Source organism: Malaya genurostris, chromosome 2 (assembly GCF_030247185.1).
Source record: "Malaya genurostris strain Urasoe2022 chromosome 2, Malgen_1.1, whole genome shotgun sequence".
Lineage (NCBI taxonomy): Eukaryota > Metazoa > Arthropoda > Insecta > Diptera > Culicidae > Malaya > Malaya genurostris.
In genome coordinates, this window is record NC_080571.1 from 244,459,320 (window position 1) to 244,483,639 (window position 24,320).

At 37.5% G+C, this 24,320-nt stretch overlaps 3 protein-coding genes and 1 long non-coding RNA gene across 6 annotated transcripts in view; 2 read left to right on the plus strand and 2 right to left on the minus strand.

Moving 5' to 3' along the window:
* Positions 1–3,113: 3,113 nt before the first annotated feature.
* On the minus strand, positions 3,114–4,131 carry LOC131428469 (large ribosomal subunit protein uL24m). Its single transcript, XM_058592436.1, has 2 exons — positions 3,877–4,131; positions 3,114–3,814 (listed from the first exon to the last, which is right to left on the minus strand). Exons 1-2 carry the CDS (start codon positions 3,967–3,969, stop codon positions 3,152–3,154), a joined length of 756 nt encoding a protein of 251 aa, XP_058448419.1. The 5' UTR covers positions 3,970–4,131; the 3' UTR covers positions 3,114–3,151.
* A 2,194-nt stretch (positions 4,132–6,325) lies between these two features.
* Positions 6,326–8,344, plus strand: LOC131428470 (geranylgeranyl transferase type-1 subunit beta). Of its 3 annotated transcripts, none has more exons than XM_058592438.1 (5): positions 6,326–6,606; positions 6,668–6,878; positions 6,937–7,087; positions 7,142–7,459; positions 7,524–8,344. In XM_058592438.1, exons 2-5 carry the CDS (start codon positions 6,763–6,765, stop codon positions 8,031–8,033), a joined length of 1,095 nt encoding a protein of 364 aa, XP_058448421.1. In that variant the 5' UTR covers positions 6,326–6,606; positions 6,668–6,762; the 3' UTR covers positions 8,034–8,344. The 3 variants fall into 3 exon arrangements, with proteins under 3 accessions (XP_058448421.1, XP_058448422.1, XP_058448420.1); XM_058592439.1 differs by having other exon boundaries at positions 6,326–6,566; positions 6,648–6,878; XM_058592437.1 differs by having other exon boundaries at positions 6,326–6,566; positions 7,524–8,343.
* Positions 8,345–15,974: 7,630 nt separating this feature from the next.
* Positions 15,975–16,722, plus strand: LOC131432777 (uncharacterized). Its single transcript, XR_009229965.1, has 3 exons — positions 15,975–16,287; positions 16,413–16,518; positions 16,586–16,722. It is a non-coding gene; the product is annotated as an uncharacterized LOC131432777 (long non-coding RNA).
* Positions 16,723–19,044: 2,322 nt separating this feature from the next.
* The window catches only part of LOC131428471 (CD109 antigen), an 88,224-nt gene continuing 82,948 nt past the window's right edge, over positions 19,045–24,320 (minus strand). Inside the window, exons 4-8 of the mRNA XM_058592440.1 lie at positions 20,994–21,388; positions 20,736–20,929; positions 20,493–20,667; positions 20,322–20,427; positions 19,045–20,263 (exon numbers count right to left, since the gene is read on the minus strand). Of these exons, the coding sequence (XP_058448423.1) occupies positions 20,049–20,263; positions 20,322–20,427; positions 20,493–20,667; positions 20,736–20,929; positions 20,994–21,388 (1,085 nt within the window). The 3' untranslated portion in view covers positions 19,045–20,048. The remainder of the gene's footprint in view (positions 20,264–20,321; positions 20,428–20,492; positions 20,668–20,735; positions 20,930–20,993; positions 21,389–24,320) is intronic.

Below are 24,320 nucleotides of genomic sequence, written 5' to 3' on the forward strand. Positions count from 1 at the left end.
AGACAGTATCACACCACTAGGTGGATCAATGCTACAGGGATTGACTGGAAAGCGCCTTAGAAACAACTTTTCTTGACACTCAAGAAGGTTTGATATTAAAAACCTAAATAAATTCGTTGCGGATAAAAACTGAAACTTCACTCGCAGTACCAATTCTTTTGGTCTAATCCGAATGAATTAAAAGAATTTGTTTACACGTGAGATACACAATGCGTTCATTCAGCTTTGAGACACGAGTCTTATCTCAGTAGTTAATAGCGCCATCTATATGTTTAAATGCGCATTTTAAGACTTGAACTATTCCGTGTCACATTTCATCATATTTGATTGACAAATAACAAGGATGTGACAGTTCTCCTTAAACACTTTTTCATCTGACGTTGAAATTCCAACATGTAGGCTAAAGTGTTATAATATGCCCCCCTTAAGAAAATATTGAGATTTGTTTTAGTAACCGTTATAAATTTTTAAAACAATATTTTAACTCGAAGCATACTGTTGAATCGAAGGTGAGGCATAATGTTCGTAGAGTAACTGTTATTAGAAAATTCGTATATCAAAAAAATGGATATGTTTCTCTGGATTTCTATACTGTAAATAGAAACATTAGCACTGTTAAAAGTTAATTACTAAGAAGCAACCGACCATCATACGCTTTATACGTAAAAATGTTTGTTTAGTCGAAGCAAAACCTCACATCGAAAAGCTGTTTAATGATATTTTCAATTTTTTCATATTTTCCAACGAACGACAACTGCCAAACTTGCATAGCAGAAAAATCCTACGAAAAGATAGTGTTGGTGATGAAACTTTTGTTTAGAAAAATCTCGAATACTTAAAAAAAAAAAGAAGGGGGACGTTTTGGCCATCGGGGACGCTTTATGATAGTTTCCCTAACAAAGAGCGGTCATTAAATTCAACGCTAAAATTGTTAAAGGAGAGGATGACAAACGTGAAGGAAGACCAATTTCAACTCGCACATCCGAAATGATTGAAAAAGTTCGTGATTATGTTGCGAATGATCGTAATGTTTTTTCTAAAAATGATAGAAGAGGCTTTGAATATCGCCGAAGAAACGATTGGTCTCATTCTTCACGAAGAGTTGGCAAAACATAGGTCTGTCACTTCGTGTCAATCATTCCAGAGAAATCGTTGCAGCCGTCAGATATGGTCCAAACTTCCGGAAATCAATTGCTACTGGCGACAAAACGTGATGCTTTTAGGACGATCCAGAAACTAAGGGTCTGGTCAAACGGTCACTGTATTAAGTAAATTCTTTTAAAAATAAATTTTCGTGGGGTACTAGTTCCAGCTTTATTGAACTGCGCGAACTATTTAACACCCCTTGTGTTATGTAAAAGTTTTTTTACTAGTTAGATGACAGACTACACTCAAAATAAACATCACTTAGTATTCAAATGCAAAAACATATGATTATTTTCCATTATACTTTGCACGTAAAAGTTAATTTTCCCATATATGACAGCCATGTGTCCCACATAATGAAAATCAATGTTGGCAACTCGTATGTTTTATATGAATTTCACCTACCTATTATTAGTATATCACATGGGTCTTATATGAAATCCATATATTATTTATCGGAATTTCATTTACTTTCCATGTATTTTTTCAATGGTAATCAAATGCTTGTCTATTGATTTATTGGCAGTATGGCTGATGTTTATTGAATGAAAATGATTTTACGTTTCCTTCATATATTTAAAATGAATTTTTCTAATTTTTTAATAACGAATATGTAAGCTAAATTAATACTTATTATAACTGGTACACTGTAGCGTCCATATAAAAGTAGCATTCCGTTGCCTACATGAAACGAAAAAGTCGATTTTGTCCGACAGTATTGTTCCCTGTTGAACTATATAGCATTCTGAAAAATGTTAAATATAATTATTTTTAGAATTATTTTTTGATAGCTCGTATAAACTTACGTAAAAGATCAAACAAACAATCTCTAGTCCTAAATCTGCGAGCACTCTATTCTTCGTTACTTACTGCAATTTTTATTTCAAACAATTTCTCAGCTTACAATCACGTAATTTATATTTGCTTTACACATGAAGTCTGCCTACGTGCTTCACACATAAGGCGTAAGTGCTGTACACTTAAAAGTTATCGAGATTTCAATTAAGTATTATAAATTAACATATAAATGTTACACGATGCATATGAATATAATGTGAAGAACTTTTTTCAATAAGTTTGTGATTTTTCACGTAAATCCAATGGGAGATTTTGGCTCAGTGTAGATGTTTTTGATAGGGTAACGTGGCACCATCATGACATACACGCTTCGAAAAAGTTACTCAGAGTTTGAGTAATAGAAAGTTTCATTTGAATCCGACTTCCGGTTCCGTAATTATAATTGAACATTTTCAATTTCATGAGTATATTTTCACAAGCGATGGCGAAATGAGGTGGACATTTTCATATAACTTACTGCTAAATTCAGCTAGTTGACAGATCTTATTAGTTAGAGAATATATAAAACTACTTTGGGACTACTAGTCCCCGGTTTCCGCTTCCGAAAGCACCGATAATTGTGAAGAAAATCTCCAAAACTTCGATTTCTCAGCAACGGTTAAGCAATAATTGAGTGCATCCACCGACCCAGATCATCTCTATCCGAAGAAGCTTGCCAGCTAGCAAGTGTTCTTTGGAGAAACACACTATGAAATTCGTCTATAATAAATTTCACTCTCAATTGCACTACGTTTGGCTAAAATATCGACTCTTTCATTGACTGGAAAGGAGCAATGAGCCCAGACTATAGTGATTTGATAATTATTATTCAATATGTCGTTCAGGCACTGTTTTATTTTGCCCAAGAAAATCGGTTCATTCATGCCAGTCATGTTTGAGTGGATGGCTTTAATTGCACTCAGACTACCTGAACTGATAGACTTGTATGTAATTGGATTTAAAATATTATAGGGCTATTGTACCATTGTATTGCCACCAGTCAAAATAGTTTTTAGCAACACGTAAACTCGAAATGGATCGAACAGAGACAGCAGATCGCTGACGGTTCGAGTATATGAGATGACTACTGGTGGAAAAGGCCATGAGAATATTGAATTAAACATTGATCGTTTGACATACAAGAAACAGAATATATTCACTCCAATTACTAATACCAGAATGTCTTCTTCGGTATCCTATCTTCCTCAATACCCATATCGTGTAAAATGTCCATTTCGAAAGTGCGCAATGCCGGCTTAAATGTGATCTCTTTAACGACATCCGCCAATGTGTCTTTTGGTCGTTCTACATACACACTTTTAGCTTTATAATCGTGTGTCTCTTCGTTGGATTCTGGTATAGGAATAATTCGTCCAGTTCGAGTAGATACGCGAACCTTTTTTCCGTCCTCCGTGTACCGCCATTCGATACCTGTACCAAGTAGATCCGACGGATCCACTAACCGAACCTGATGAGTCACTAGCAGTGGAGCTTCTGATTTGAGCATAATTCCTGGATAATCTTTTTCATCGGCAACTTTCCGAAGGTGGCAATTCAAACCTGTTACAATGACCCAGTTCCGTTCTTGAATGACTTGGTTGACAATACCCTGTTTGCCTTTGTCTTTACCAACAAGTACTTCTACACGATCGCCTTTAAAAAACGACCAATTTTCAATGGGTTCAACGAAAACTTTCTTCCGAATCGTGCCAGGCATATTCTGCTGCCGAAAATGTCCAGACCAGGGACGATTGGTAGTAAAGCGGAACTTTTTACGTTCGACTGTTCGAGGAAGATACTGTGGTTTGCCCCGAGGAGTTTTCCAATACACCTGAGAAAGATTATTTTTCATTCTGTAATTATTTTCATTTCAGATATTCAGCAAAATATTACCTGCTCCATGCTCCTTTTAATGTACGAATCGGGCAAATTGGAAAACTTTTTTGAAACATCACCAATTTTCCACAGAGCACTAGTAAGTCTCATCGTGCAGTTGAATTAGTACAAGTTGTTTCAAGAGACACTTTCTTAACTATTGGATAAATATGAATAAAACAAACTTACTCGAACCAAAAAGATACCAATTGTTACGAAACAAGCACGGTTTGTTTTGGTTCGTTGACAGCTTCGTCCGTCTTCCTCAGAGCTGCCAACTACATTTTAAAAAAATATGTATTTATCGAAAAAATCAATATACATCTACCTCGAAAAATCTATTGATGGCGGACCAACTTGGAAAGCAAAAAAAAAGGTTGCACCACCTGGTTCAACACTATGCAACCGAACACAGAAATTAAAAATCGGTTTTAATATGTAATAAAAATTGAATTACCGGTATTTTAAGAGAGCATAGCTGTATTACTAGCATGAAGACACGAAGAATAAAGATATGAAGAAAGAATGTTCATTGAATTTCTCGTTCGATGACCACGATGTGTTGGAGTGATATTGTATTTGTTTTAAAATCGTTTCATTGTGGGAACATCGCTAATAGGAAATGCAGATATAATACAGATTTTCTACGAAAATATCTGGCGTCTCTGCTTCAGTAGTATACTCAGAAGAAGGTGTGCCAAATAGAGTCCCTCCAAAGACATCATATTAACATGATATCCAGCTTTCACATTTCACAAACAAATCATTGGCAACATCCTTTTTTGCGAGCATGGCACCCTCAGGCGAGTCCACATCGAATCTCATATCTAGAAGAATATTGCGCACCCATACAATTGACATGATATGTTGAATATGATGCCGTGCAATCACAGACTTACAGCAGACCCTGTCAGCTTGGAGCGAAATCAATCTTCAGTTCAGCAACGCCATCGCACGGCATCACATTCGACATATCATGTCAATTGGATGGGTACGCAGCCCTGCTATTTTGGTGGGCACGAATTTGACATTTCTCTCCCCTACTTCTATGTATGAGATTCGATGCGGACTCACCTGAGGGCGACATGCTTGCAAAAAAGGATGTTGCCAATTATTTGTTCGGGAAATGTGAGAGCTGGATATCTTGTTAATATGATGTCTTTGCTAACAGACAGTACACTCAAATTAGTATTTTCAATCATTTTAACGATCATTTCGAATATTCCATTAGTTGGGACAGTACACACATGTGCCATGATGGCGCCACGTTACCCTATCAAAACATCCTGTCTGTCATCTAGACTGTGTTTATTTTTTTCATTTACCAACAGAGTTGCCATTTATACAGAATTACCTGTAATGTATTGATTTGTATACGTTCATGCGAATTTCATGCTTCTGGTCTACCGCCACTTAATTTCGGGTAAAAACTACCAACACAATAAAAAATAGTCTAGATGAACAACGTTGAGTCAAATAAATGGTTACCTTCCAACATCCCGAAAATGTTAAATATATTGTCCACGTTATCCAATAATTTATTGTGACGATTCATTTTCAAATATTTTGGTGAAATCAGGCATCCCTGCAAGCAGCTGATCGGTGTTGACAAACGAGGGGAAACCAACTAGTAAAAAAACTTTTACATAACACAAGGGGTGTACAGATAGTAAATAGTTCGCGCAGTACAATATAGGTGGAACTAGTGCATCACGAAAAATTATTTTTATAAGAATTTACTCATACTGTCATGTCTGTTAGTCTGTGGTAGTGTTTCCAACGTAGGACATTCAAGCTAATACAAACCTTTTGAATAAGCTGTTTAAAGCATACACAGCAACAATTCGTTAGTTATCATTATTTCATAAACAGGGGACGGGTATAGCGTCATGGGTTAGTCGATGCCTTTCACGCAGCCCACCTTGGTTCGATCCCCAACCCCGCACATAGGATCAGAAAGTTTTTCTGGCTCGAAGAGGTGAATGACCTTAAGGTTAAAACCTCTATAATTGAAACAAAAAATAAAAAAACAATTTCATAAGATTTTGCCCGTATAGATTATCATAGCATGCAAGCTCTAACACAACAACTCAAGCGATTGCTTGGTGATTACTTTGCCAACCGATCGTTAAATTCCTAACTCACATTGAAATCTCTACATGCCTGTTCTCTGTGGTGCAGTAATTCTCCAATTAATGAATCCCGGCTGTAATTGTAACAGGACATGATTTAACATAAACAACAAATAGGTATATTTTTCATATTATTTTTATGAAATTATGATTTTGGTGATTTTTGATGCATCATAAGATTTGTCTTATGATTTTCACTACTCAATTTTCCTGAGTGTATAAATTAATTTGAGAATAAAACTAGCAAAATGTGTTCACCTGTTCATTCCACGTTGTGCTTTTTTATGGCATACCTTCTCATTTTTGTTGACATCCAATAGCCAAAAGATGACGTCACTTAAAAAATAAAACTTTAATTTCTTGTAAATAAATTAAAAACATCAGTAATAGTGATATCGTTAAATAACTACAGCATTCGGAACAATGAGAATTGTTTTGTCTTCTTAATAAATTCAAAATATGATGATTTTCTGAGTTTTTATCGCTCCACAAGCCAAACTTAATCTATTTATCTTATCGCCAAGATTGAAGATCAAAGAACGTTTTGAGAAGCTGCTCTTAAGTTTCTCAGAGTAGGTATGTAGTGAATCATAAACAGCAGCATCATACGTGCCAGGTCACATTCATTGCCGATCTGTATACTAAATAATTTATCAGCAATTGCCCTCAATAAACAGGTGATCTGTTCCTAACGAGAATCCATATCACTACCGACAAAGTGGAGGCTTCGGCCAGTTAGTTCGGAACGCTGGGTACACTAGTGAGCCTTATAATGGATAGGGCAGCATCCGCCGAATGTAATGAAATCGCAACACTGAGACATGCGAAATACTTTGTTCGGTTCCTGAATATCCTTCCTGCTCGACTTGCCTCACACGATTCTACCAGGTACAAGCTTATGACAATCCTTTTAAACGAATTAACTGAAACTGATAGTGCTTCGTAGAGTTACAATTGCTTTTTTCGCCGTGAGTGGATTAGACGTCCTAGATGCATTATATTTACTTTCGGACTCCTTCAAATCGGACATCGTCAATTGGATCTATAATTTACAGGTTGTACCAAAGCCTGGTGCAAGGCCGTGTGGTGGAATTCAGGTAACATCAATGAATTGGATTGTTGTTGAGCTTACGGTACTAGTTGGATTTTAGGGATCAAACACTTGGAACATTGCTAATTCACCAGAATGTTGCGGATTGGATGCATACCGGTGGGGGCATTTGGCCATAACCTACACAGGAATAGCGGTACTGGCGGCACTTGGTGATGATTTTTCTCGGCTGAACAGAAAAGCAATAATTGAAGGCGTGGCCGCCGTACAGCGAGAAGATGGAAGTTTCAGTGCTACAATCGAAGGCAGCGAGCACGATATGCGTTTCGTGTATTGTGCTGCAGCAATCTGTGCTATGCTAAACGATTGGGGTAAAGTGGACAAGCGAAAAATGGCAGATTACATCATGAAGAGCATTGTAAGGGATTTTTGAAATTAGCTTTGTAAATTCGAACATTAAACTGTATGTGATCTTTTATCAGCGCTACGACTATGGTATAAGTCAGCATTACGAAATGGAATCGCATGGAGGGACCACATTCTGTGCAATAGCTGCTCTACAACTCAGTGGACAGTTGCATCTTCTGGAGCCGATAGTTAAGGAAAAAATCATTCGATGGCTTGTTTTCCGCCAAGAAGATGGTTTCCAGGGTCGTCCCAACAAACCGGTGGATACGTGCTATTCCTTCTGGATAGGAGCAACGCTTAAAATCTTGGACGCATTCGAATTGACCAACTACAAATCTAATCGTGACTATGTCATGTCGACGCAAGATATAACAGTTGGAGGCTTCTCGAAATGGCCCGGTTCGCATACTGATCCGTTTCACACGTACTTTGGCATCTGTGGATTAAGTTTCCTGCAGGAGCCCGGTTTGAATCAAGTTGTACCAAGCCTGAACATATCACTGCGAGCCTTCGACAGACTGAAACAGTTGCACGCAGCTTGGGATTTGGAAGCACAGTCTGATGTGAGAGTAAATATTGAATAAGTGACTGGAGCTCACTGCGAATTTGTCAAAATCGCACACTAATAAAATACGTTATTCGGTAGTTACAAAACGTTCGATGGTAACCAGCATTGTTTTATTCCTTGTTTGCTAGTATGTGATTTTTTTTATTGAATCAAAAGTGGTCTCCATTGCATATTTTTATATTTTGCGGAAGAAAATCGGGTACGAGCAATATGTCGTGTAAATGTATGATACAGCTAGCTTCGTAGAAATACAACGATTTCAGAAAAAAATACCAACCAACGTTATCTTATTTTATGATACCTCATTCCAACGCACTGCAGTAGCAAACAAACGAGAGTGAACTCATGCAAAACGTATATAGCTGAAGTGCGACAAATCATTCGCGGCCCTTCCACAAGTAAATACTGTTGTCGAAACACGAGCTATTGACATAATGTAATATCTCTAATGCGCACGGATAACTGACATAACTAATGAAGGGCACCCTTTTGTCGGGCGCCAAACAAAATATATCTAATGCGGCTTGTCCGAACCGTTTTTTGAGTGTGCTTTTCAAATCTTAATGCATAACCTAGGTAGTTTTAAGTGTGTGTTTAACATATCTCAATTCAAAAGAGTTTTTATAATTTTGCTGAGACGGGAGCTAAACCGGATACTTTTTGGAACAAATATAGGTGTTGTCTCGAAACTTAACGCCCTGCTGTTTTCCAGCTTCACGACCAATGGCGACGCAGTGCTTTGCAAAATCTAAAAGAGACAGCCAAATGTCGTCTTGCAGATCTAATATGCCGAGCTCGAGAATCGGTTTTAAGCGTGTAGTATAGGGTGATTTTTTAAGAGCTTGAGAACTTTTTTAAACAATAAAACGCATAAAATTTGCAAAATCTCATCGGTTCTTTATTTTAAACGTTAGATTGGTACATGACATTTACTTTTTGAAGATAATTTCATTTAAATGTTGACCGCGGCTGCGTCTTAGGTGGTCCATTCGGAAAGTCCAATTTTGGGCAACTTTTTCGAGCATTTCGGCCGGAATAGCCCGAATTTCTTCGGAAATGTTGTCTTCCAAAGCTGGAATAGTTACTGGCTTATTTCTGTAGACTTTAGACTTGACGTAGCCCCACAAAAAATAGTCTAAAGGCGTCAAATCGCATGATCTTGGTGGCCAACTTACCGGTCCATTTCTTGAGATGAATTGTTCTCCGAAGTTTTCCCTCAAAATGGCCATAGAATCGCGAGCTGTGTGGCATGTAGCGCCATCTTGTTGAAACCACATGTCAACCAAGTTCAGTTCTTCCATTTTTGGCAACAAAAAGTTTGTTAGCATCGAACGATAGCGATCGCCATTCACTGTAACGTTGCGTCCAACAGCATCTTTGAAAAAATACGGTCCAATGATTCCACCAGCGTACAAACCACACCAAACAGTGCATTTTTCGGGATGCATGGGCAGTTCTTGAACGGCTTCTGGTTGCTCTTCACTCCAAATGCGGCAATTTTGCTTATTTACGTAGCCATTCAACCAGAAATGAGCCTCATCGCTGAACAAAATTTGTCGATAAAAAAGCGGATTTTCCGAATGGACAACCTAAGACGCAGCCGCGGTCAACATTTAAATGAAATTATCTTCAAAAAGTAAATGTCATGTACCAATCTAACGTTTAAAATAAAGAACCGATGAGATTTTGCAAATTTTATGCGTTTTATTGTTTAAAAAAGTTCTCAAGCTCTTAAAAAATCACCCTGTATAATACAATACAATATATAATAAAAAACTACAAGGATCAGACCCTTGGGGTTGTTCGAGCCATTGATGTGGAACAAGGCAACCAAAAACCAAATAATGATCAACAATCAAAAAGTTCGATAAATCTTCACACTTTTGAATCCACAATTGCACGAGAGTCTGCCTAGATTGATCTTGATTAGGAACCAAAACCGAACAGCCGACGAAATTACACCAATATCCCAAATGTATGCAATTATATCTTTGACCACGCTTGCGATACGATTTTGATATTTAAGCTTCTTTTCGCCAAGCTTGTGTTCAAGTTTTGTATGCAAGCAGTTATTTTTATAGCATTAAGTTTCTCTACCATACTCTGATTTCGGTTGAAGCGATAAACTTTTTCTCATTACCAATCGCGTTCATCTTATATAAATTAGAAATTAATCTTAAGCACTCAAAATTTACCCTGGGTATTTGTCAATATCTCATGCGAAACGACATAACATGTAATTTCATCCGAGCTTGCATGACACAAGATCAGAGCATACCAATTAAAGCTTCAAATCGTTTTATGGCACTTTTTGTCTTGCTGTCTAGCAACAACCTACCTCTAGCATGCTACGCGTAGGACTGAAACGTTAACTATAAATTCGTTTCTATTTATAGATTCGCGTGCTTCCAACAGCTTCGCTTTTGCATCGATTGACCAATCAGAGCGATGCTTTCACTTTGATATATCGCTTACTGCTTCAAAACCGTCGTCTATGGCAGGGAAATCCGATATGCCGGAGATTTTTAGCAGACAAAATAGGACACTGCTCGCTACTTATCAAAATTTCAATTATTTATAGTTGACCACATCAAAAAAACGTCTTAATCCACCTAGTGATGATGCCTTTCTCATATTAAATATATTTACATATATTTCCAAAAATTTCACTGGAAGATTCTGTCACGAATTTTTTTTCTATCTTGAATAAAATAAGAAACTTGCTTTGGGTATAAACTAACATAACTTATTTAATTTGTAAACAGTTATGTCAAGTTAATAAGAATTTTACTTTATTTTGCATCGTCGCACTAAATGATTGAGCACACTTCGTCCTATAGATCTAGAACCGGAAATCAGACCCGGATGAAATTAAACAGCAACCTATGAGACTATATGAACTTTTACTTGAGTCTAAGTTTGTGGGAACCGATCAAATCATCTCTGAGAAAATTGAGTGAATCTCATTCTAGAGTTCTTAACCACTATTTCCATTACTTGGAACCAGTATAGCCGAAGTCGGTTCGTTTAGTAAGTAACTAATATAGCCTACAAATTGAATCAGCCAAATCAAGAAGAATTTTACCTATTTTTGCATCGTGGCTCTAAATATTATTTGACACATACTCACACACTTACACGCATAGACACATACATTGCTCAATTTGATGAACTGTGTCGAATGATATAGAACACTTAGCCCTCTGGGCCAATTTTCGCCAGAAAATTGTTCAAGAGATTGCATAAATTTTTTATATGAGAGGCACAATAAGTATACTTTCATAGAAAAGCATCGTTATAATACTAACAAGTAGGTACACATTGAATAAAAGAATTAGAAAATTCACATATTTTTCACCTGAAAAATATAAACTTTAATGTGGGAACCCTGCACGCTATACGAAATTGAACAAAGCACGCTGCGAACGAAGCAAAGCCGCACGTACCGTCGCGCACTAGTTTTGCATCGTCATGACGATTTGAATGTTTTGACACACATCGCCCTATAATTTCGGAACCGACCGACTTAACCGTTGCTGAGAAATCGAAGTGAGTTCCGTTTTTTGGAGATTTTCTTCACTATTATCGGTGCTTTCGGAAGCGGAAACCGGATACTAGTAGTCCCAAAGTAGTTTTATATATTCACTAACTAACAAGATCTACCAACTAGATAAATTTATCCGAAATTTTTTTTTATAAATGTGCACCTCGTTTCGCCATCGCTTGTAACAAAATACTCATGAAATTTAAAATTTTCACTAATCGCACTGTAATACCGGAACCGGAAGTCGGATCTGGATAATTTTTTCGGGGACTTTTTAAAAAATTTCAAGACCTTTTATTTGCTTCTTAATTTGTAAAAATCGGTTAAGAAATTTTCGAGAAAATTGTGCGCGTATTTTTAACATTTGGTAAATAGAACGGCGTCGACTGGGTGCTATCGCCTTCTGCGTTAGTAGCAAAATAAGAGGGTGCGAAATGGCTTGTAGGTTGAAGCACAGACTAACAGACAGGACACTCAAATTAGATTCTTCAATCATTTTAACGAATTTCGAATATTCCTTTATTTGGGACAGTACTCACATGTGTCATGATGGCGCCACGTTACCCTATCAAAAACATCCTGTCTGCCATCTAGACAGTGTTTATTTTTTTCATTTACCAACAGAGTTACCATTTTTACAGAATTACCTGTAATGTATTGGTTTGTATATGTCCATGCGAATTTCATGCAGGATACAGATTTAATACATATTGCCAAAACTGTATACATAATTGTGCCTACTTCTCATCCTCCAACGCAATACAAAATCGAACCCGTTTTGTTACAATATTTACTTGATTCTGGTCTGCCGCCACTTAATTTCGGGTGAAAACAACCAACACAATGAAAAATAGTCTAGATGAACAACGTTGAGTCAAATAAATGGTTACCTTCCAACATCGCGGAAAAGTTAAATATATTATCAACGTAATTTATTGTGACGATTCATTTTCAAATATTTTGATGAAATCAGGCATCCCTGCAAGCAGCTGATCGGTGTTGACAAACGAGGGGAAACCAACTAGTAAAAAAAACTTTTACATAACACAAGGGGTGTACAGATAGTAAATAGTTCGCGCAGTACAATATAGGTGGAACTAGTGCATCACGAAAAATTATTTTTATAAGAATTTACTCATACTGTCATGTCTGTTAGTCTGTGGTTGAAGCCCATCCTAAAGTGCAATATTTATCATAGTATATTGCAACATGTGGTTCTGTTGTTTATTATATTTCCTGCAGTACTGCGACGAAAGAAGACCATAACTTACACTGTTATACATTGTATCATAGCATATTACTTCATATATTATATTTTGTTATGTTATATTATGTTGTATGGTATTATACGGCATTGCATTGTATCATATTATATTGTACTATTTTATAGTGTGTTGTTAGATTATATTGTATTATATTACATCATGTTATATTATATTATTTTATTTTATGTTATATCACAGATAATAGATATCAAACAGACATTCATGCGCGCAAAATCGTGTTCAACGGTGATTTTCAACGGATTTTCACTTGTATGCTTCACACAGCTTTTTTAAAAGGTTGTGCTAGCTTGGATTCTGTTCTCTGTAGTTATATTATATTATATCATGTTATATTGAATTATATTATGCTATATTACATTTATGTTACGAAAATAAGTCAACCAAGCAAGAATAATGTTTAATCAGGTCAGCTTCACCTGAGGCAAGACAGAAAACAGTAAATGTCTAGCATTGCGGAAGTGCAAATTTGCGAAATTACACCTCAGAGGCAGAACTATTGTAAAATTGTTCCTTTTAATCTCTTTAAGAAGAAACCCATTTGGTTTCCAATTGTGCATCTCGTAAATGTCGGTGCTGTGGGCATGAACAATATTTCCCCTGCGCCACTGGACTAGAATGACAACCCACATCGGTTGTCAGCACTGCACTGTGTAAGGTAGAGATAAAACAAAGAAGATCTATTTCCTTTTGTTTATTTCTGTAACGCTATCGGTTAAATACAGACGTGTTTGTACAAGTATATATTCTCTCACTTTCGTTCACGTTTATCCGAATTGTCCACCGGTATTCGGTCTTTCGGTATACACTGTATAACCCGGGAAGTGAGTCTGTCATTTTGGTCTCATCTTTGCCATGAGTAAAGACGTTCGAGAATCATTGCATCTCATTTCTGTTTGTGTTTCTGTAATTACTGAGAATTGATGACACCACCCGGGTACCGGGTTGGCGGTTCAATGCATAGGGCACTGGTTTTACAAACCAGTTGTCGTATGTTCGAGCCCCGACCTGGAAGGATTCGTAGTGTCAGTAGAATCGTAGCACCAGCCATGCAATGGTTCTGTACACTCTGAATCGGCTGCGAAGTCTGTTGAAACAGGTCAGATTCCACTACAGGAATTTAATACCAAAGATAAACTCAAGATTACAATGTCTCATACGATACATTGAAAAATGTTGGGTCAGTAATCGTGAACCAGTAGGCTCAGTAATAATGTAATTTTATTGACCCTTCGTTAATAAGCGTCGACTAGCTCCGAAAAAATGCCATGGAAACAACAAAAGTTAGAAAAGAATCAAACATATGTTTGCAATCAGCACATAATGATTTCTTGCTTCAATTGACGTTAATGCTTCGTGAAACGATACAATAACAAAGTAAACAAATTCTAAGCATTAATTCTAAGTAATTTTTTCTTTCTTATCTTAAAAATCACTGAATATGCAGCAAAATCGCTCAATATAGTTCGTACTGTAACTTGATATTTTTTTCAAATATATGCAAATACAATATGGTCATGGTTACGACGCATGTAGCGATGGGACGCTTGTTGTTTTGTTTCAAAAGACTGACTGACTGACTGACAGTGAAACGAACTCATCGAGGGGTCCTATTTAAATGATACATGAGAAATCGCAGACCACTCTATCTTGAGTTTATCTTTGGTAATACCAAGGCTTTGCTTTTGATGACACCACCGGTGAACGACTTTCAAAGTTAAAAACAATGTAACCAAACTAACTTTCAATTCAAATGGTACTTTGCTCTGCTCGCATTGGGGCTTGTAGTATCATCTTGTTGACAAACAAAATTTATCTAGACTACTTATTAAGTATTTTTAGTAACACTAAGTCTGTGAACCATCTCGCGAAATATTTTAACCAACAGGTAAAATTTGACAGTCGATTTCGATTAGTTATTTTCCAATTTTGGAAAAAATCTTGCAAAACAATTTTAATTTTGAGTCTAGAGTAAAAATTACATCTGTATAACTTCTTTTATACTTACAGTAATAGAAAAGACCCAACCCGGTAGCAACAATAAGGCGCTCCAGCTAGTGCTATCGTAACCAACATCTCAGTCCTTCGGGGCCATCAAAGCTAGCAAGTCAGTGAGAGCAAAGTAAAAAAAATGAAGTAAAATACAACACTTCATTGATTGTGAAAGTCAGTATTACAATTTGGCAGCGCTCGTTTCATAACGATATCACATTTATAATCAAACATAAAAAAATCAACTTTCACAGCTAAATATCACAGATATTTAGCAACAACGAACTTATATACTTCTTCGTTGTTTTCGTCTTTGCGGAAAAGATGATGGTCACGAAAACATGGCGGCCTAGCAGGGACTTGGAAAAGACCCCAATAAGAAGTTTCAATACATTGTAAAAATCGAAGTTCTTAGAACAAATTCAGCAGCTGCAAGATTCATTTGGGTGGTCTATAATGTAAATGAAACTGAAACAAACGTATCCCCAGCAATCCGTTTTAGTTTTATTTTTTCGATCAGTTCTACTGTATACATTGCCGTTCTATTTTTTTCTATATTTGAAACACAGATAAAACGCTGCTGGGGCTGCCAGTTTATTTTGTTATAATTTCTAGATTTAAATTTTAAAACTGACATAAATTATGCAACTACACTGAGCAAAATATCATAGTAACCGTAGCTTGTTTTCCATTGTCATTTCAACTATACGCTTAAATAGTAGCAACAATCATGATATATGACTATTCACCATCTGTATTGTATAAATTACTAGACAACAAAGACTACGACTTGACTAAACTATTTGTATTTATGACTTTTCTGGCATGGTCATCCTGACAATGGTAGTCATCTCAAATATAAGAACAAATAGTTAAAATCACAATTTCTAGTAAGGTGAAATTGCTCTCGAGCCTTGATATATATATATATATATATATATATATATATATATATATATATATATATATATATATATATATATATATATATATATATATATATATATATATATATATATATATATATATATATATATATATATATATATATATATATATATATATATATATATATATATATATATATATATATATATATATATATATATATATGAGGAGCTAAATATTTATTACTACCATGTAAATATGTCGACAGTATAATAATGTTACCATAAATAGATACATGGTTTAAAAGAAATTATGAAGTTTGAAAACACTATTGATGTAGTCCATATCAACAGAATTTATGTAGTAAGCACATTATCGTATAGTGTTTTTTAACCGACTATGTTTTTCATTTGTGCTGACTATACAAATTGTCAATAAACGGGTGTACTTTGTTATTGTCACATAAAGTTACAATACAGCAGACAATTTCGTAACACATCAGTGATTGATTTAAAAAAAATGTATATTGTGACTTATATTGTGCAATTTGGAAGGTCTTGCAGGTGAGTAAATTTTGTAGCCTTACTAGTTTTCGTCGTTGAAATTAAATTTTTCAACAATTTTGCCGGTAACGTTTCTGTTTTCTAGTGAAATCAACGTCCTGTATAATTTTTATTATTCGTTATAGGTCGTTGTAGGAACAACATCAAGCGGTTGATGAAAACGACGAACGTCATCCGATTCCCGGATTCAAATCGCTCGAATCCGACGGAAAAAATAACAATATATGGCAGGTGGGTATTGAGGTTTGCATCTGGATTTGGCTATTAATTTCTTCCATGCTGCCCATTCCTGCTTCAGGAAAAATTTTACCGAACAGAGCCTGGGATCAACAGTTGCAACCAAGCAATGCTGCTCCGTGTCTACGTTGATAATCAATATTTCACCAGGCACATCATCATTTGATTTGATGCAAAAATAAAAAGAATTCAATGAAACGATTTTGTTGTTCTTGTTCTAGAATTCAAATTCATAAAACTTTTTAACATTAGCTCATGTTTTGCTGATCTTCAGCATTGTTGAATCAACCACTTCCTTTAGTTTCGAAATAACTAGAAGTGAAATGTCAAAAATATCATGGGTCTGGTTATAGCGAAAACTACAATGTAAATAAAGTTTCGGTCATGGTTAGCCTAACCATCTCAATCGTATTAGTTATTCATACAATATACTGTTCAATATTACTATTCTAGAGCCGATACCATTTATAGTAAACATGAACTTGACTATTGTTGAAATCATCTGATTTAATAGTCGGCTGAAAACCACTATACTCGCATGGTCAGGTTGGCCCTCTATATAGTAACTGTTACCATAATATTTTTCTGAGTGTAGAATTAGAACACTCCTGAATTTGCCCTTACGTTCTCTGTATTGCAATCAATACTACACTCAGAAAAATATTATGGTAACAGTTACTATATAGAGGGCCAACCTGACCATGCGAGTATAGTGGTTTTCAGCCGACTATTAAATCAGATGATTTCAACAATAGTCAAGTTCATGTTTACTATAAATGGTATCGGCTCTAGAATAGTAATATTGAACAGTATATTGTATGAATAACTAATACGATTGAGATGGTTAGGCTAACCATGACCGAATCTTTATTTACATTGTGGTTTTCGCTATAACCAGAGCCATGGTATTTTTGACATTTCACTTCTAGTTATTTCGAAACTGAAGGCAGTGGTTGATTCAACAATGCTGAAGATCAGCAAAACATGAGCTAATGTTAAAAAGTTTTATGAATTTGAAGTCTAGAACAAGAACAACAAAATAGTTTCATTGAATTCTATTTTATTTTTGCAATTATTACAATTTTATTATGATGATGTGCCTGGTGAAATATTGATTATCAACGTAGACACGGAGCAGCATTGCTTGGTTGCAACTGTTGATCCCAGGTTCTGTTCGGTGAAGTTTTTCCTGAAGAAGAAATGGAAGAAATTAATAGCCAAGTCCAGAAACAAACCTCAATACCCACCTGCCGTATATTGTTATTTTTTCCGTCGGATTCGAGCGATTTGAATCCGGGAATCGGATGCTGTTCATCGTTTTTAATCAATCGCTTGATGTTGTTTCTACAGCGACCGATAAAGAACAATAAAAATTATACAGGACGTCGATTTCACTAGAAAACAGCCATTGCCGGGAAAATTGTTGAAAAATTTAATTTCAACGACGGAAACTAGTAAGGCTACAAAATTTACTCACCTGCAAGACCTTCCAAATTGCACAATATAAGTCACAATATACATTTTTTCAAATCATTCGCTGATGTGTTACGAAATTGTCTGCTGTATTGTAACTTTATGTGACAATAACAAAGTACACCCGTTTATTGACAATTTGTATAGTCAGCACAAATGAAAAACATAGTCGGTTAAAAAACACTATACGATAATGTGCTTACTACATAAATTCTGTTGATATGGACTACATGAATAGTGTTTTCAAACTTCATAATTTCATTTAAACCATGTATCTATTTATGGTAACATTATTATACTGTGTACATATTTACATGGTAGCGATAACTATTCAGCTCCTCATATATATCAAGGCTCGAGAGCAATTTCACCTTACTAGAAATTGTGAGTTTAACTATTTGTTCTTATATTTGAGATGACTACCATTGTCAGGATGACCATGCCAGAAAAGTCATAAATACAAATAGTTTATTCAAGTCGTAGTCTTTGTTGTCTAGTAATTTATACAATACAGATGGTGAATAGTCATATATCATGATTATTGCTACTATTTAAGCGTATAGTTGAAATGACAATGGAAAACAGGCTACGGTTACTATGGTATTTTGCTCAGTGTACCTTGATCAAAAAGTTCCCGGATTCACCACCGTGTGGTGCTCTCAGTCATCCCATATACGAAAACCATCAGCAAGTAAGTAAGATCTGCTGTCTCTGTTTGATAGGTTGACTTCAAGGATAAAATGAAACTAGGTGCATTCGCTACAAGTTATCGCGTGGTTATAACAGCAGTCTTGAATAAATTTCGAGCTAATTTTTCATCGGTATTACTTTTTAGAGCTAAATATGAAATTCAATTTTATCACAATCCATTAATTAAAGGACGAGTCATTGCCAAACAATATGGAGACATTCTGTTTTCAGTCAGAAAATTGACACCATCATAATTGACCAACGTTGGAATTGGGATGTATAATCCACGGTATGAGGTTTACCCTTTTAGGAAAACGATTAAGACAGTGAGAGTTGTTTCTTGTACAAAAACACGACTTTAATTTTCACATATTTATTTGAAAAAAAAAGATCTTTTCAATTACTATTGCTGCTATTGCAATAACAGCACGTTCTGTGAATGCTGTGAAGAAACGTCATCATAGAAAATACTTTATCTTTCCATCTCGTTGACATTTCTTCCTAAACGAGAACCTATCAAAAATTGCTCTCTATCCCTTCTTCCTAGATTGATTATTTCGGACTGGTTAAGGCACCTGACAATTTGTAACATCTGTTTGTATTGTTTGCCTAAAAAGCGCTGATACTGGATTACAAGCTGAACTTTGCAGTACGATATGATTTCTTCCTGATAGTCGAGATTTTTACCGATAAAACTGAACCTTATATATCGACAATTCATTTCTATTTAAGTTACTTCAATGGATGGGTTTCGTTTAATTGATTAAAATTAAGTGTCTTAACATAATACAAAACTTATGACCAGATAATTTGGACGGCCTGAAGATTTCTGTTGCGTGAGTTTAATTCTATAAAACCTAAGAAACGAATAAAATTCGCACTACGAAAAGATTATAAAAGATAAAACAATAACTATTACTGCTTAGACTTCCTTCTGTTAAATTTTGCGTAACTTTGCTAGCACTTAATGAGACTAACACTTGCAAAATGTCGCATTTTTCTACAGATTGAGATTCTTTTTTTGTTGAAGAAAAGAAATGTAAACTAAATACTATTCCATCGGCTTGTACAGATTGCTTTAAATAATGAACAGATAATTGTACAAAACAAATGCCTTGGATGGAATCATGCAAGAACAGTGCGATATGAATGCGAATCTACAATACTATAAAAACATTTCACGAGTCTTAGAACAAACAAACAAAAAATCGCACATTCTGTTCGCATGCAGTTTCCTAGCAGAAATTCGTGTGTTAGCGAATTCGAGTTATTTACACGTCTGGCTTAAACAATTAAAAGAGCTGTTCTCGTGTGGCAGATTTTATCTTGTCTTTGATAAAGCAGTCGATCGATTCTACTTCCTAATCATTCCAAAAAATCCAACTGCTGGGATTGACTATTCGATAGTGACGGGCCACAATCAGTATGCTGGTGACCAGTAGTAACAACACCGACACCGGATTCCGAATGGCAGTGTTGTAGATCGAACAGTACGGACACTGAGAGCTACCGCATACTTCGCAGATGTTCAACAGATAGGTTTGCAAGGAGTCGAACAAAGTTTCGTTGAAGCGTTCTGTGAATATGAGAGCATATTAGAAGTTAGAATTTAACAATCAACGATGGAATCATACCAGGGGCATGGTAATCGTACACTCGTATCGGCAGGTAACGGGACATGTTGGCAACGGGCATCCAGCGTTCGAGGGTAAAGTTTACGCACACATATTCGTCATCCAACTGAAAGAATGAAATAATTTTTAGTTCAAACTTGCGGAGAAAGTTACGACTAGGCGGTTATTTACGTAATCAAAGTAGAACAAGACTTTGCGTTCTTGATACCGAGCTCGTTGCAGATTCCGCACTCGTTTGCTTAGAATATATCGATCTAGTTTCTGTTGTTGAATCATGTATCCAGTGGGAACGGCAACGTCCAGAACAGCCATACCGGATCGAATCGATTCTTGTGTGTTGGTCCATCTACAAAAACAAAAAACATGAAACATGCAGTTAATATGAACTGAAAATCGTTATCGCTGAAGTACAACCTTTGACAAATCACGTAGCTGATATGCGACTGATTTCTGCCGTGGAAGATGGTTCGTGTAGTCAGATCGAAAGCTGTAACTGGTGGACTGGTTTGGAACTTCGTCGAATCTACCGAGTATTCTACATGCATCTGCAGAATTGCGTAGCCAACACCTCTAGCTTGCACCTTCACGGTACCCCATGCATTCGGTATCTATAAGAACAGTACAAAAACAGTTATAGATATGTTTGATTTCAAAATACCATAGCATCCTTACATCGATACTCTGAATCGCGGCAAGATTATTTCTTCCGATATGCAAAATCTTTGACTGTCCAGGCAGTGAGGTGGCTTCCACGGTCAAGGAAAGTGTGGTTACATCGGCAATACGATTTCTGGTACTGTATTCGCCAAGAGCCTTCATGGCGATGCCGGTGTCCTGACTGGAAGCCCAACCACCATCGGTTAGACGCTGGGAGTTCAGCCAACGTACGATCGGCTCAACGGTAAATGTTTCCTGACGTGATACGTAGGTCAGTAGCGCGTACGCCGTCGTTTCAATGTTGATGGAATCGTACTTATAAGGCAATCGCGGTAGGTTGAAGTACTTCTGATTTTCCAGTTTACTCGGTGGCTGCGGCACCTCGTCATTACCCCAATAGGCAAGGTCGGCTGCAATGAAAAAGGAGAAATGTTTAGTTGCTGGAGTTAAAGCACCCGACTACATTCGCTGAAAGTTGCATGACTTAATTTCTTTATTAGTCAATAAGAGTACTGTTTACTTGATAATCAGTATGACATGAGAAATACGCTGATACGGAGAGCTCGAGGAGGAACATTATAAGCCTGACCGCACAGAGCGAGGTGGTAAATCCTGTCGTTCAAAAATTTTTCAATCAAAAAAGCCTGCTAAAGTTTTAAAATTTTCCTTGCAATTGCAGTGTGTCAAGATCAATTAGTAACCCGTAACGTTCATATCTCGATGGTTGATGAGGATTCTTCGATGCTATCTACGTTGTATTAACTCAATTCTATGAACGCCTTGTCGGTTGTCTTCTCTTCACAGAGAGCGAGCCTATCCGAGCGTCTGTTTCCCATGTTAGGGGCAGCTCGAAACAGCGTCTGTTCTCAATGTTATCCGCCCGGCCTTTTTTCAGTTACGGCTGTCAAATCCAATTTGGTAAAACATATTCGGTCATTATCTTAATTGGCCGAGCGTTCTCATCTTTTTACCTTCGCTGAAAATGTCGAAGATTTCGATGTTGAAAAATCCTGGTCGATATGGTTGTATTGTATGAGGTGTATGTCTAGCAGCGGTGAGGCAGTCGGTCACGACTCGGAATAATCGGTTTTGATGTTTGGCACATGGAACTGCAAATTGCTTGGTATCCCAGCATATGATCGAATGCTGCATGATGAGCTCCAAATTCGCGGTTTCGATGTCGTAGCACTACAGGAACTTTGTTGGAAAGAGACAGAAGGTGTGGAAAAGCGGGCATCGAGTGGCTACCTTCTATCAGAACTGTGCCACAACCAGTGTTTTAGTAACGAGATTTGTAGTGTTGGGCGAGTTTCGCCAACGCATTATTAGGTGGCAGCCAATCAGTGATAGGATGCGCGTATTGAAGATCAAGGGCCACTTCTTCAATTACAGCATCATCAAAGTGCACTGCCCGCACGAAACGAGATTCGATGACGAGAAGGAAGCATTTTATGCGCAGCTTGAACGAACCTACGACAGCTGTCCACGGCGGGATGTAAAACTCGTCATCGGCGACATTAATGCTTAGGTATGCCGGAAGGCAATGTACAGGCCTGTGATCGGGCTGGAGAGCCAGCACGCGGCAACAAATAACAACGGCCAACGATGCGTGAACTTTGCAGCCTCCCGAGGAATGGTAGTCCGAAGCACCGCCTTCCCCCGCAAAGATATCCACAGAGCCACCTGGAGATCACCTGATCAACATACGGAAAATCAAATCGACGGGCGATTCTTCTCCGACGTGATCAATGTCCGCACTTACAGCAGTGCTAAAATTGATTCGGACCACTATCTTGTTGCAGTTTGTACGCGCTCAAAATTATCGACGATGTACAACACTCGTCGCACAGGAATGCCGGGACTTAATCACGAGCAGCTACGTAGCGTTCGTACTGCAGCGGAATACGCGCAACAACTGGAGCTAGTGCTACCAATGGAACAGCAGCTCTTGAAGATTACTGGAGGAATATATGGTCAGCCGTAAGTAGCACTGCTGCAACCGTACTAGGTACGAGGTTATCGAATCGAAGAAATGACTGGTTTGACGGCGAATATCAGCTGTTGGTCGAAGAGAAGAAGGCAGCAAGGGCGAGGATGCTGCAACACCGCACGAGATCGAACGAGGAACGATACAGACAGGCGTGGAACAGACAGAACACGGTTTTCCAGAGGAAAAAGCGCCAGCAGCAAGACCAAGATCGCGAAGCGATGGAACAGCTGTACCGCGCAAATGACACACGGAAGTTCTATGAGAAGGTGAACTGTTCACGTAGAGGCTACACGCCACAGGCCGAAATGTGCAGAGATATCAGTGGTAACCTTATCACGAACGAATGTGAGGTGATCGACAGGTGGAAGCAGTGCTATGACGAGCATCTGAATGGCGAAGCACAAGATGAAGAGAACGACACAGAAATCAATCTATGTGCACGCTCGACCGACGACAGATTCCCATCACCTGATCTGTCGTAGATAAGTAAGGAGATCGGCAAGCTGAGAAACAACAAAGCCGCGGGGAATGACCAGTTACCAGGCGAGCTGCTCAAACATGGAGGAGAGGCACTGACTAGAGCGCTGCACTGAATGATTTCTAAGATTTGGGAAAAGGAATTCTACCGCAGGAATGGATGGATAGAGTGGTATGTCCCGTCTACAAAAAGGGCGATAAGCTAGATTGTTGCAATTATCGCGCAATCACATTGTTGAACACCGCCTACAAGGTACTCTCCCAAATGCTTTGCCATCGTATATCACCAATAGCTAAGGAATTCGTAGGGCCGTACCAAGCGGGATTTACTGGAGCTAGCGCCACTACGAACCACATATTCGCGATAAGACAAGTACTCCAGAAGTGTCGTGAATACAACGTACCCACGAATCACCTATTCATTGATTTCAAAGCGGCATACGACACAATCGATCGAGAACAGTTATGGCAGATCATGCACGAGTACGGTTTTCCGGATAAACTGACGCGATTGGCCAAAGCAACGATGGATAGAGTGATGTGCTACGTCCGAGTATCTGATTCGCTCTCGCGTCTCTTCGAATCTCGGAGAGGGCTACGGCAAGGTGATGGACTCTCTTGTATCTTGTTCAATATTGCTTTGGAAGGTGTGATTCGAAGAGCGAGGTTCGACACGAGAGGCACGATCTTCCGAAAGTCCGTACAGTTTTTGGCTTCGCTGACGATGTTGATATTGTGTCACGAAACCTTCAGAAGATGATGGAAACATACATCGGACTGAAAACCGCAGCTAGGCGTAACGGACTGGTCATAAATGCATCAAAATAAAATACATAAGAGGAAAAGGCTCTAGAGAAGAAACACTACGCCTCCCG

Excerpts from the sequence above, each read along its gene's own strand:
- LOC131428469 (XM_058592436.1), bottom strand. The coding sequence starts at position 3,969 with ATGAGACTTACTAGTGCTCTGTGGAAAATTGGTGATGTTTCAAAAAAG. Across the intron at positions 3,815-3,876 it reads TTAAAAGGAGCATGGAGCAG|GTGTATTGGAAAACTCCTCG; the intron begins GTAATATTTTGC and ends AATCTTTCTCAG.
- LOC131428470 (XM_058592438.1), top strand. The coding sequence starts at position 6,763 with ATGGATAGGGCAGCATCCGCCGAATGTAATGAAATCGCAACACTGAGA. Across the intron at positions 6,879-6,936 it reads GCCTCACACGATTCTACCAG|AGTTACAATTGCTTTTTTCG; the intron begins GTACAAGCTTAT and ends AGTGCTTCGTAG. Across the intron at positions 7,460-7,523 it reads ATTACATCATGAAGAGCATT|CGCTACGACTATGGTATAAG; the intron begins GTAAGGGATTTT and ends ATCTTTTATCAG.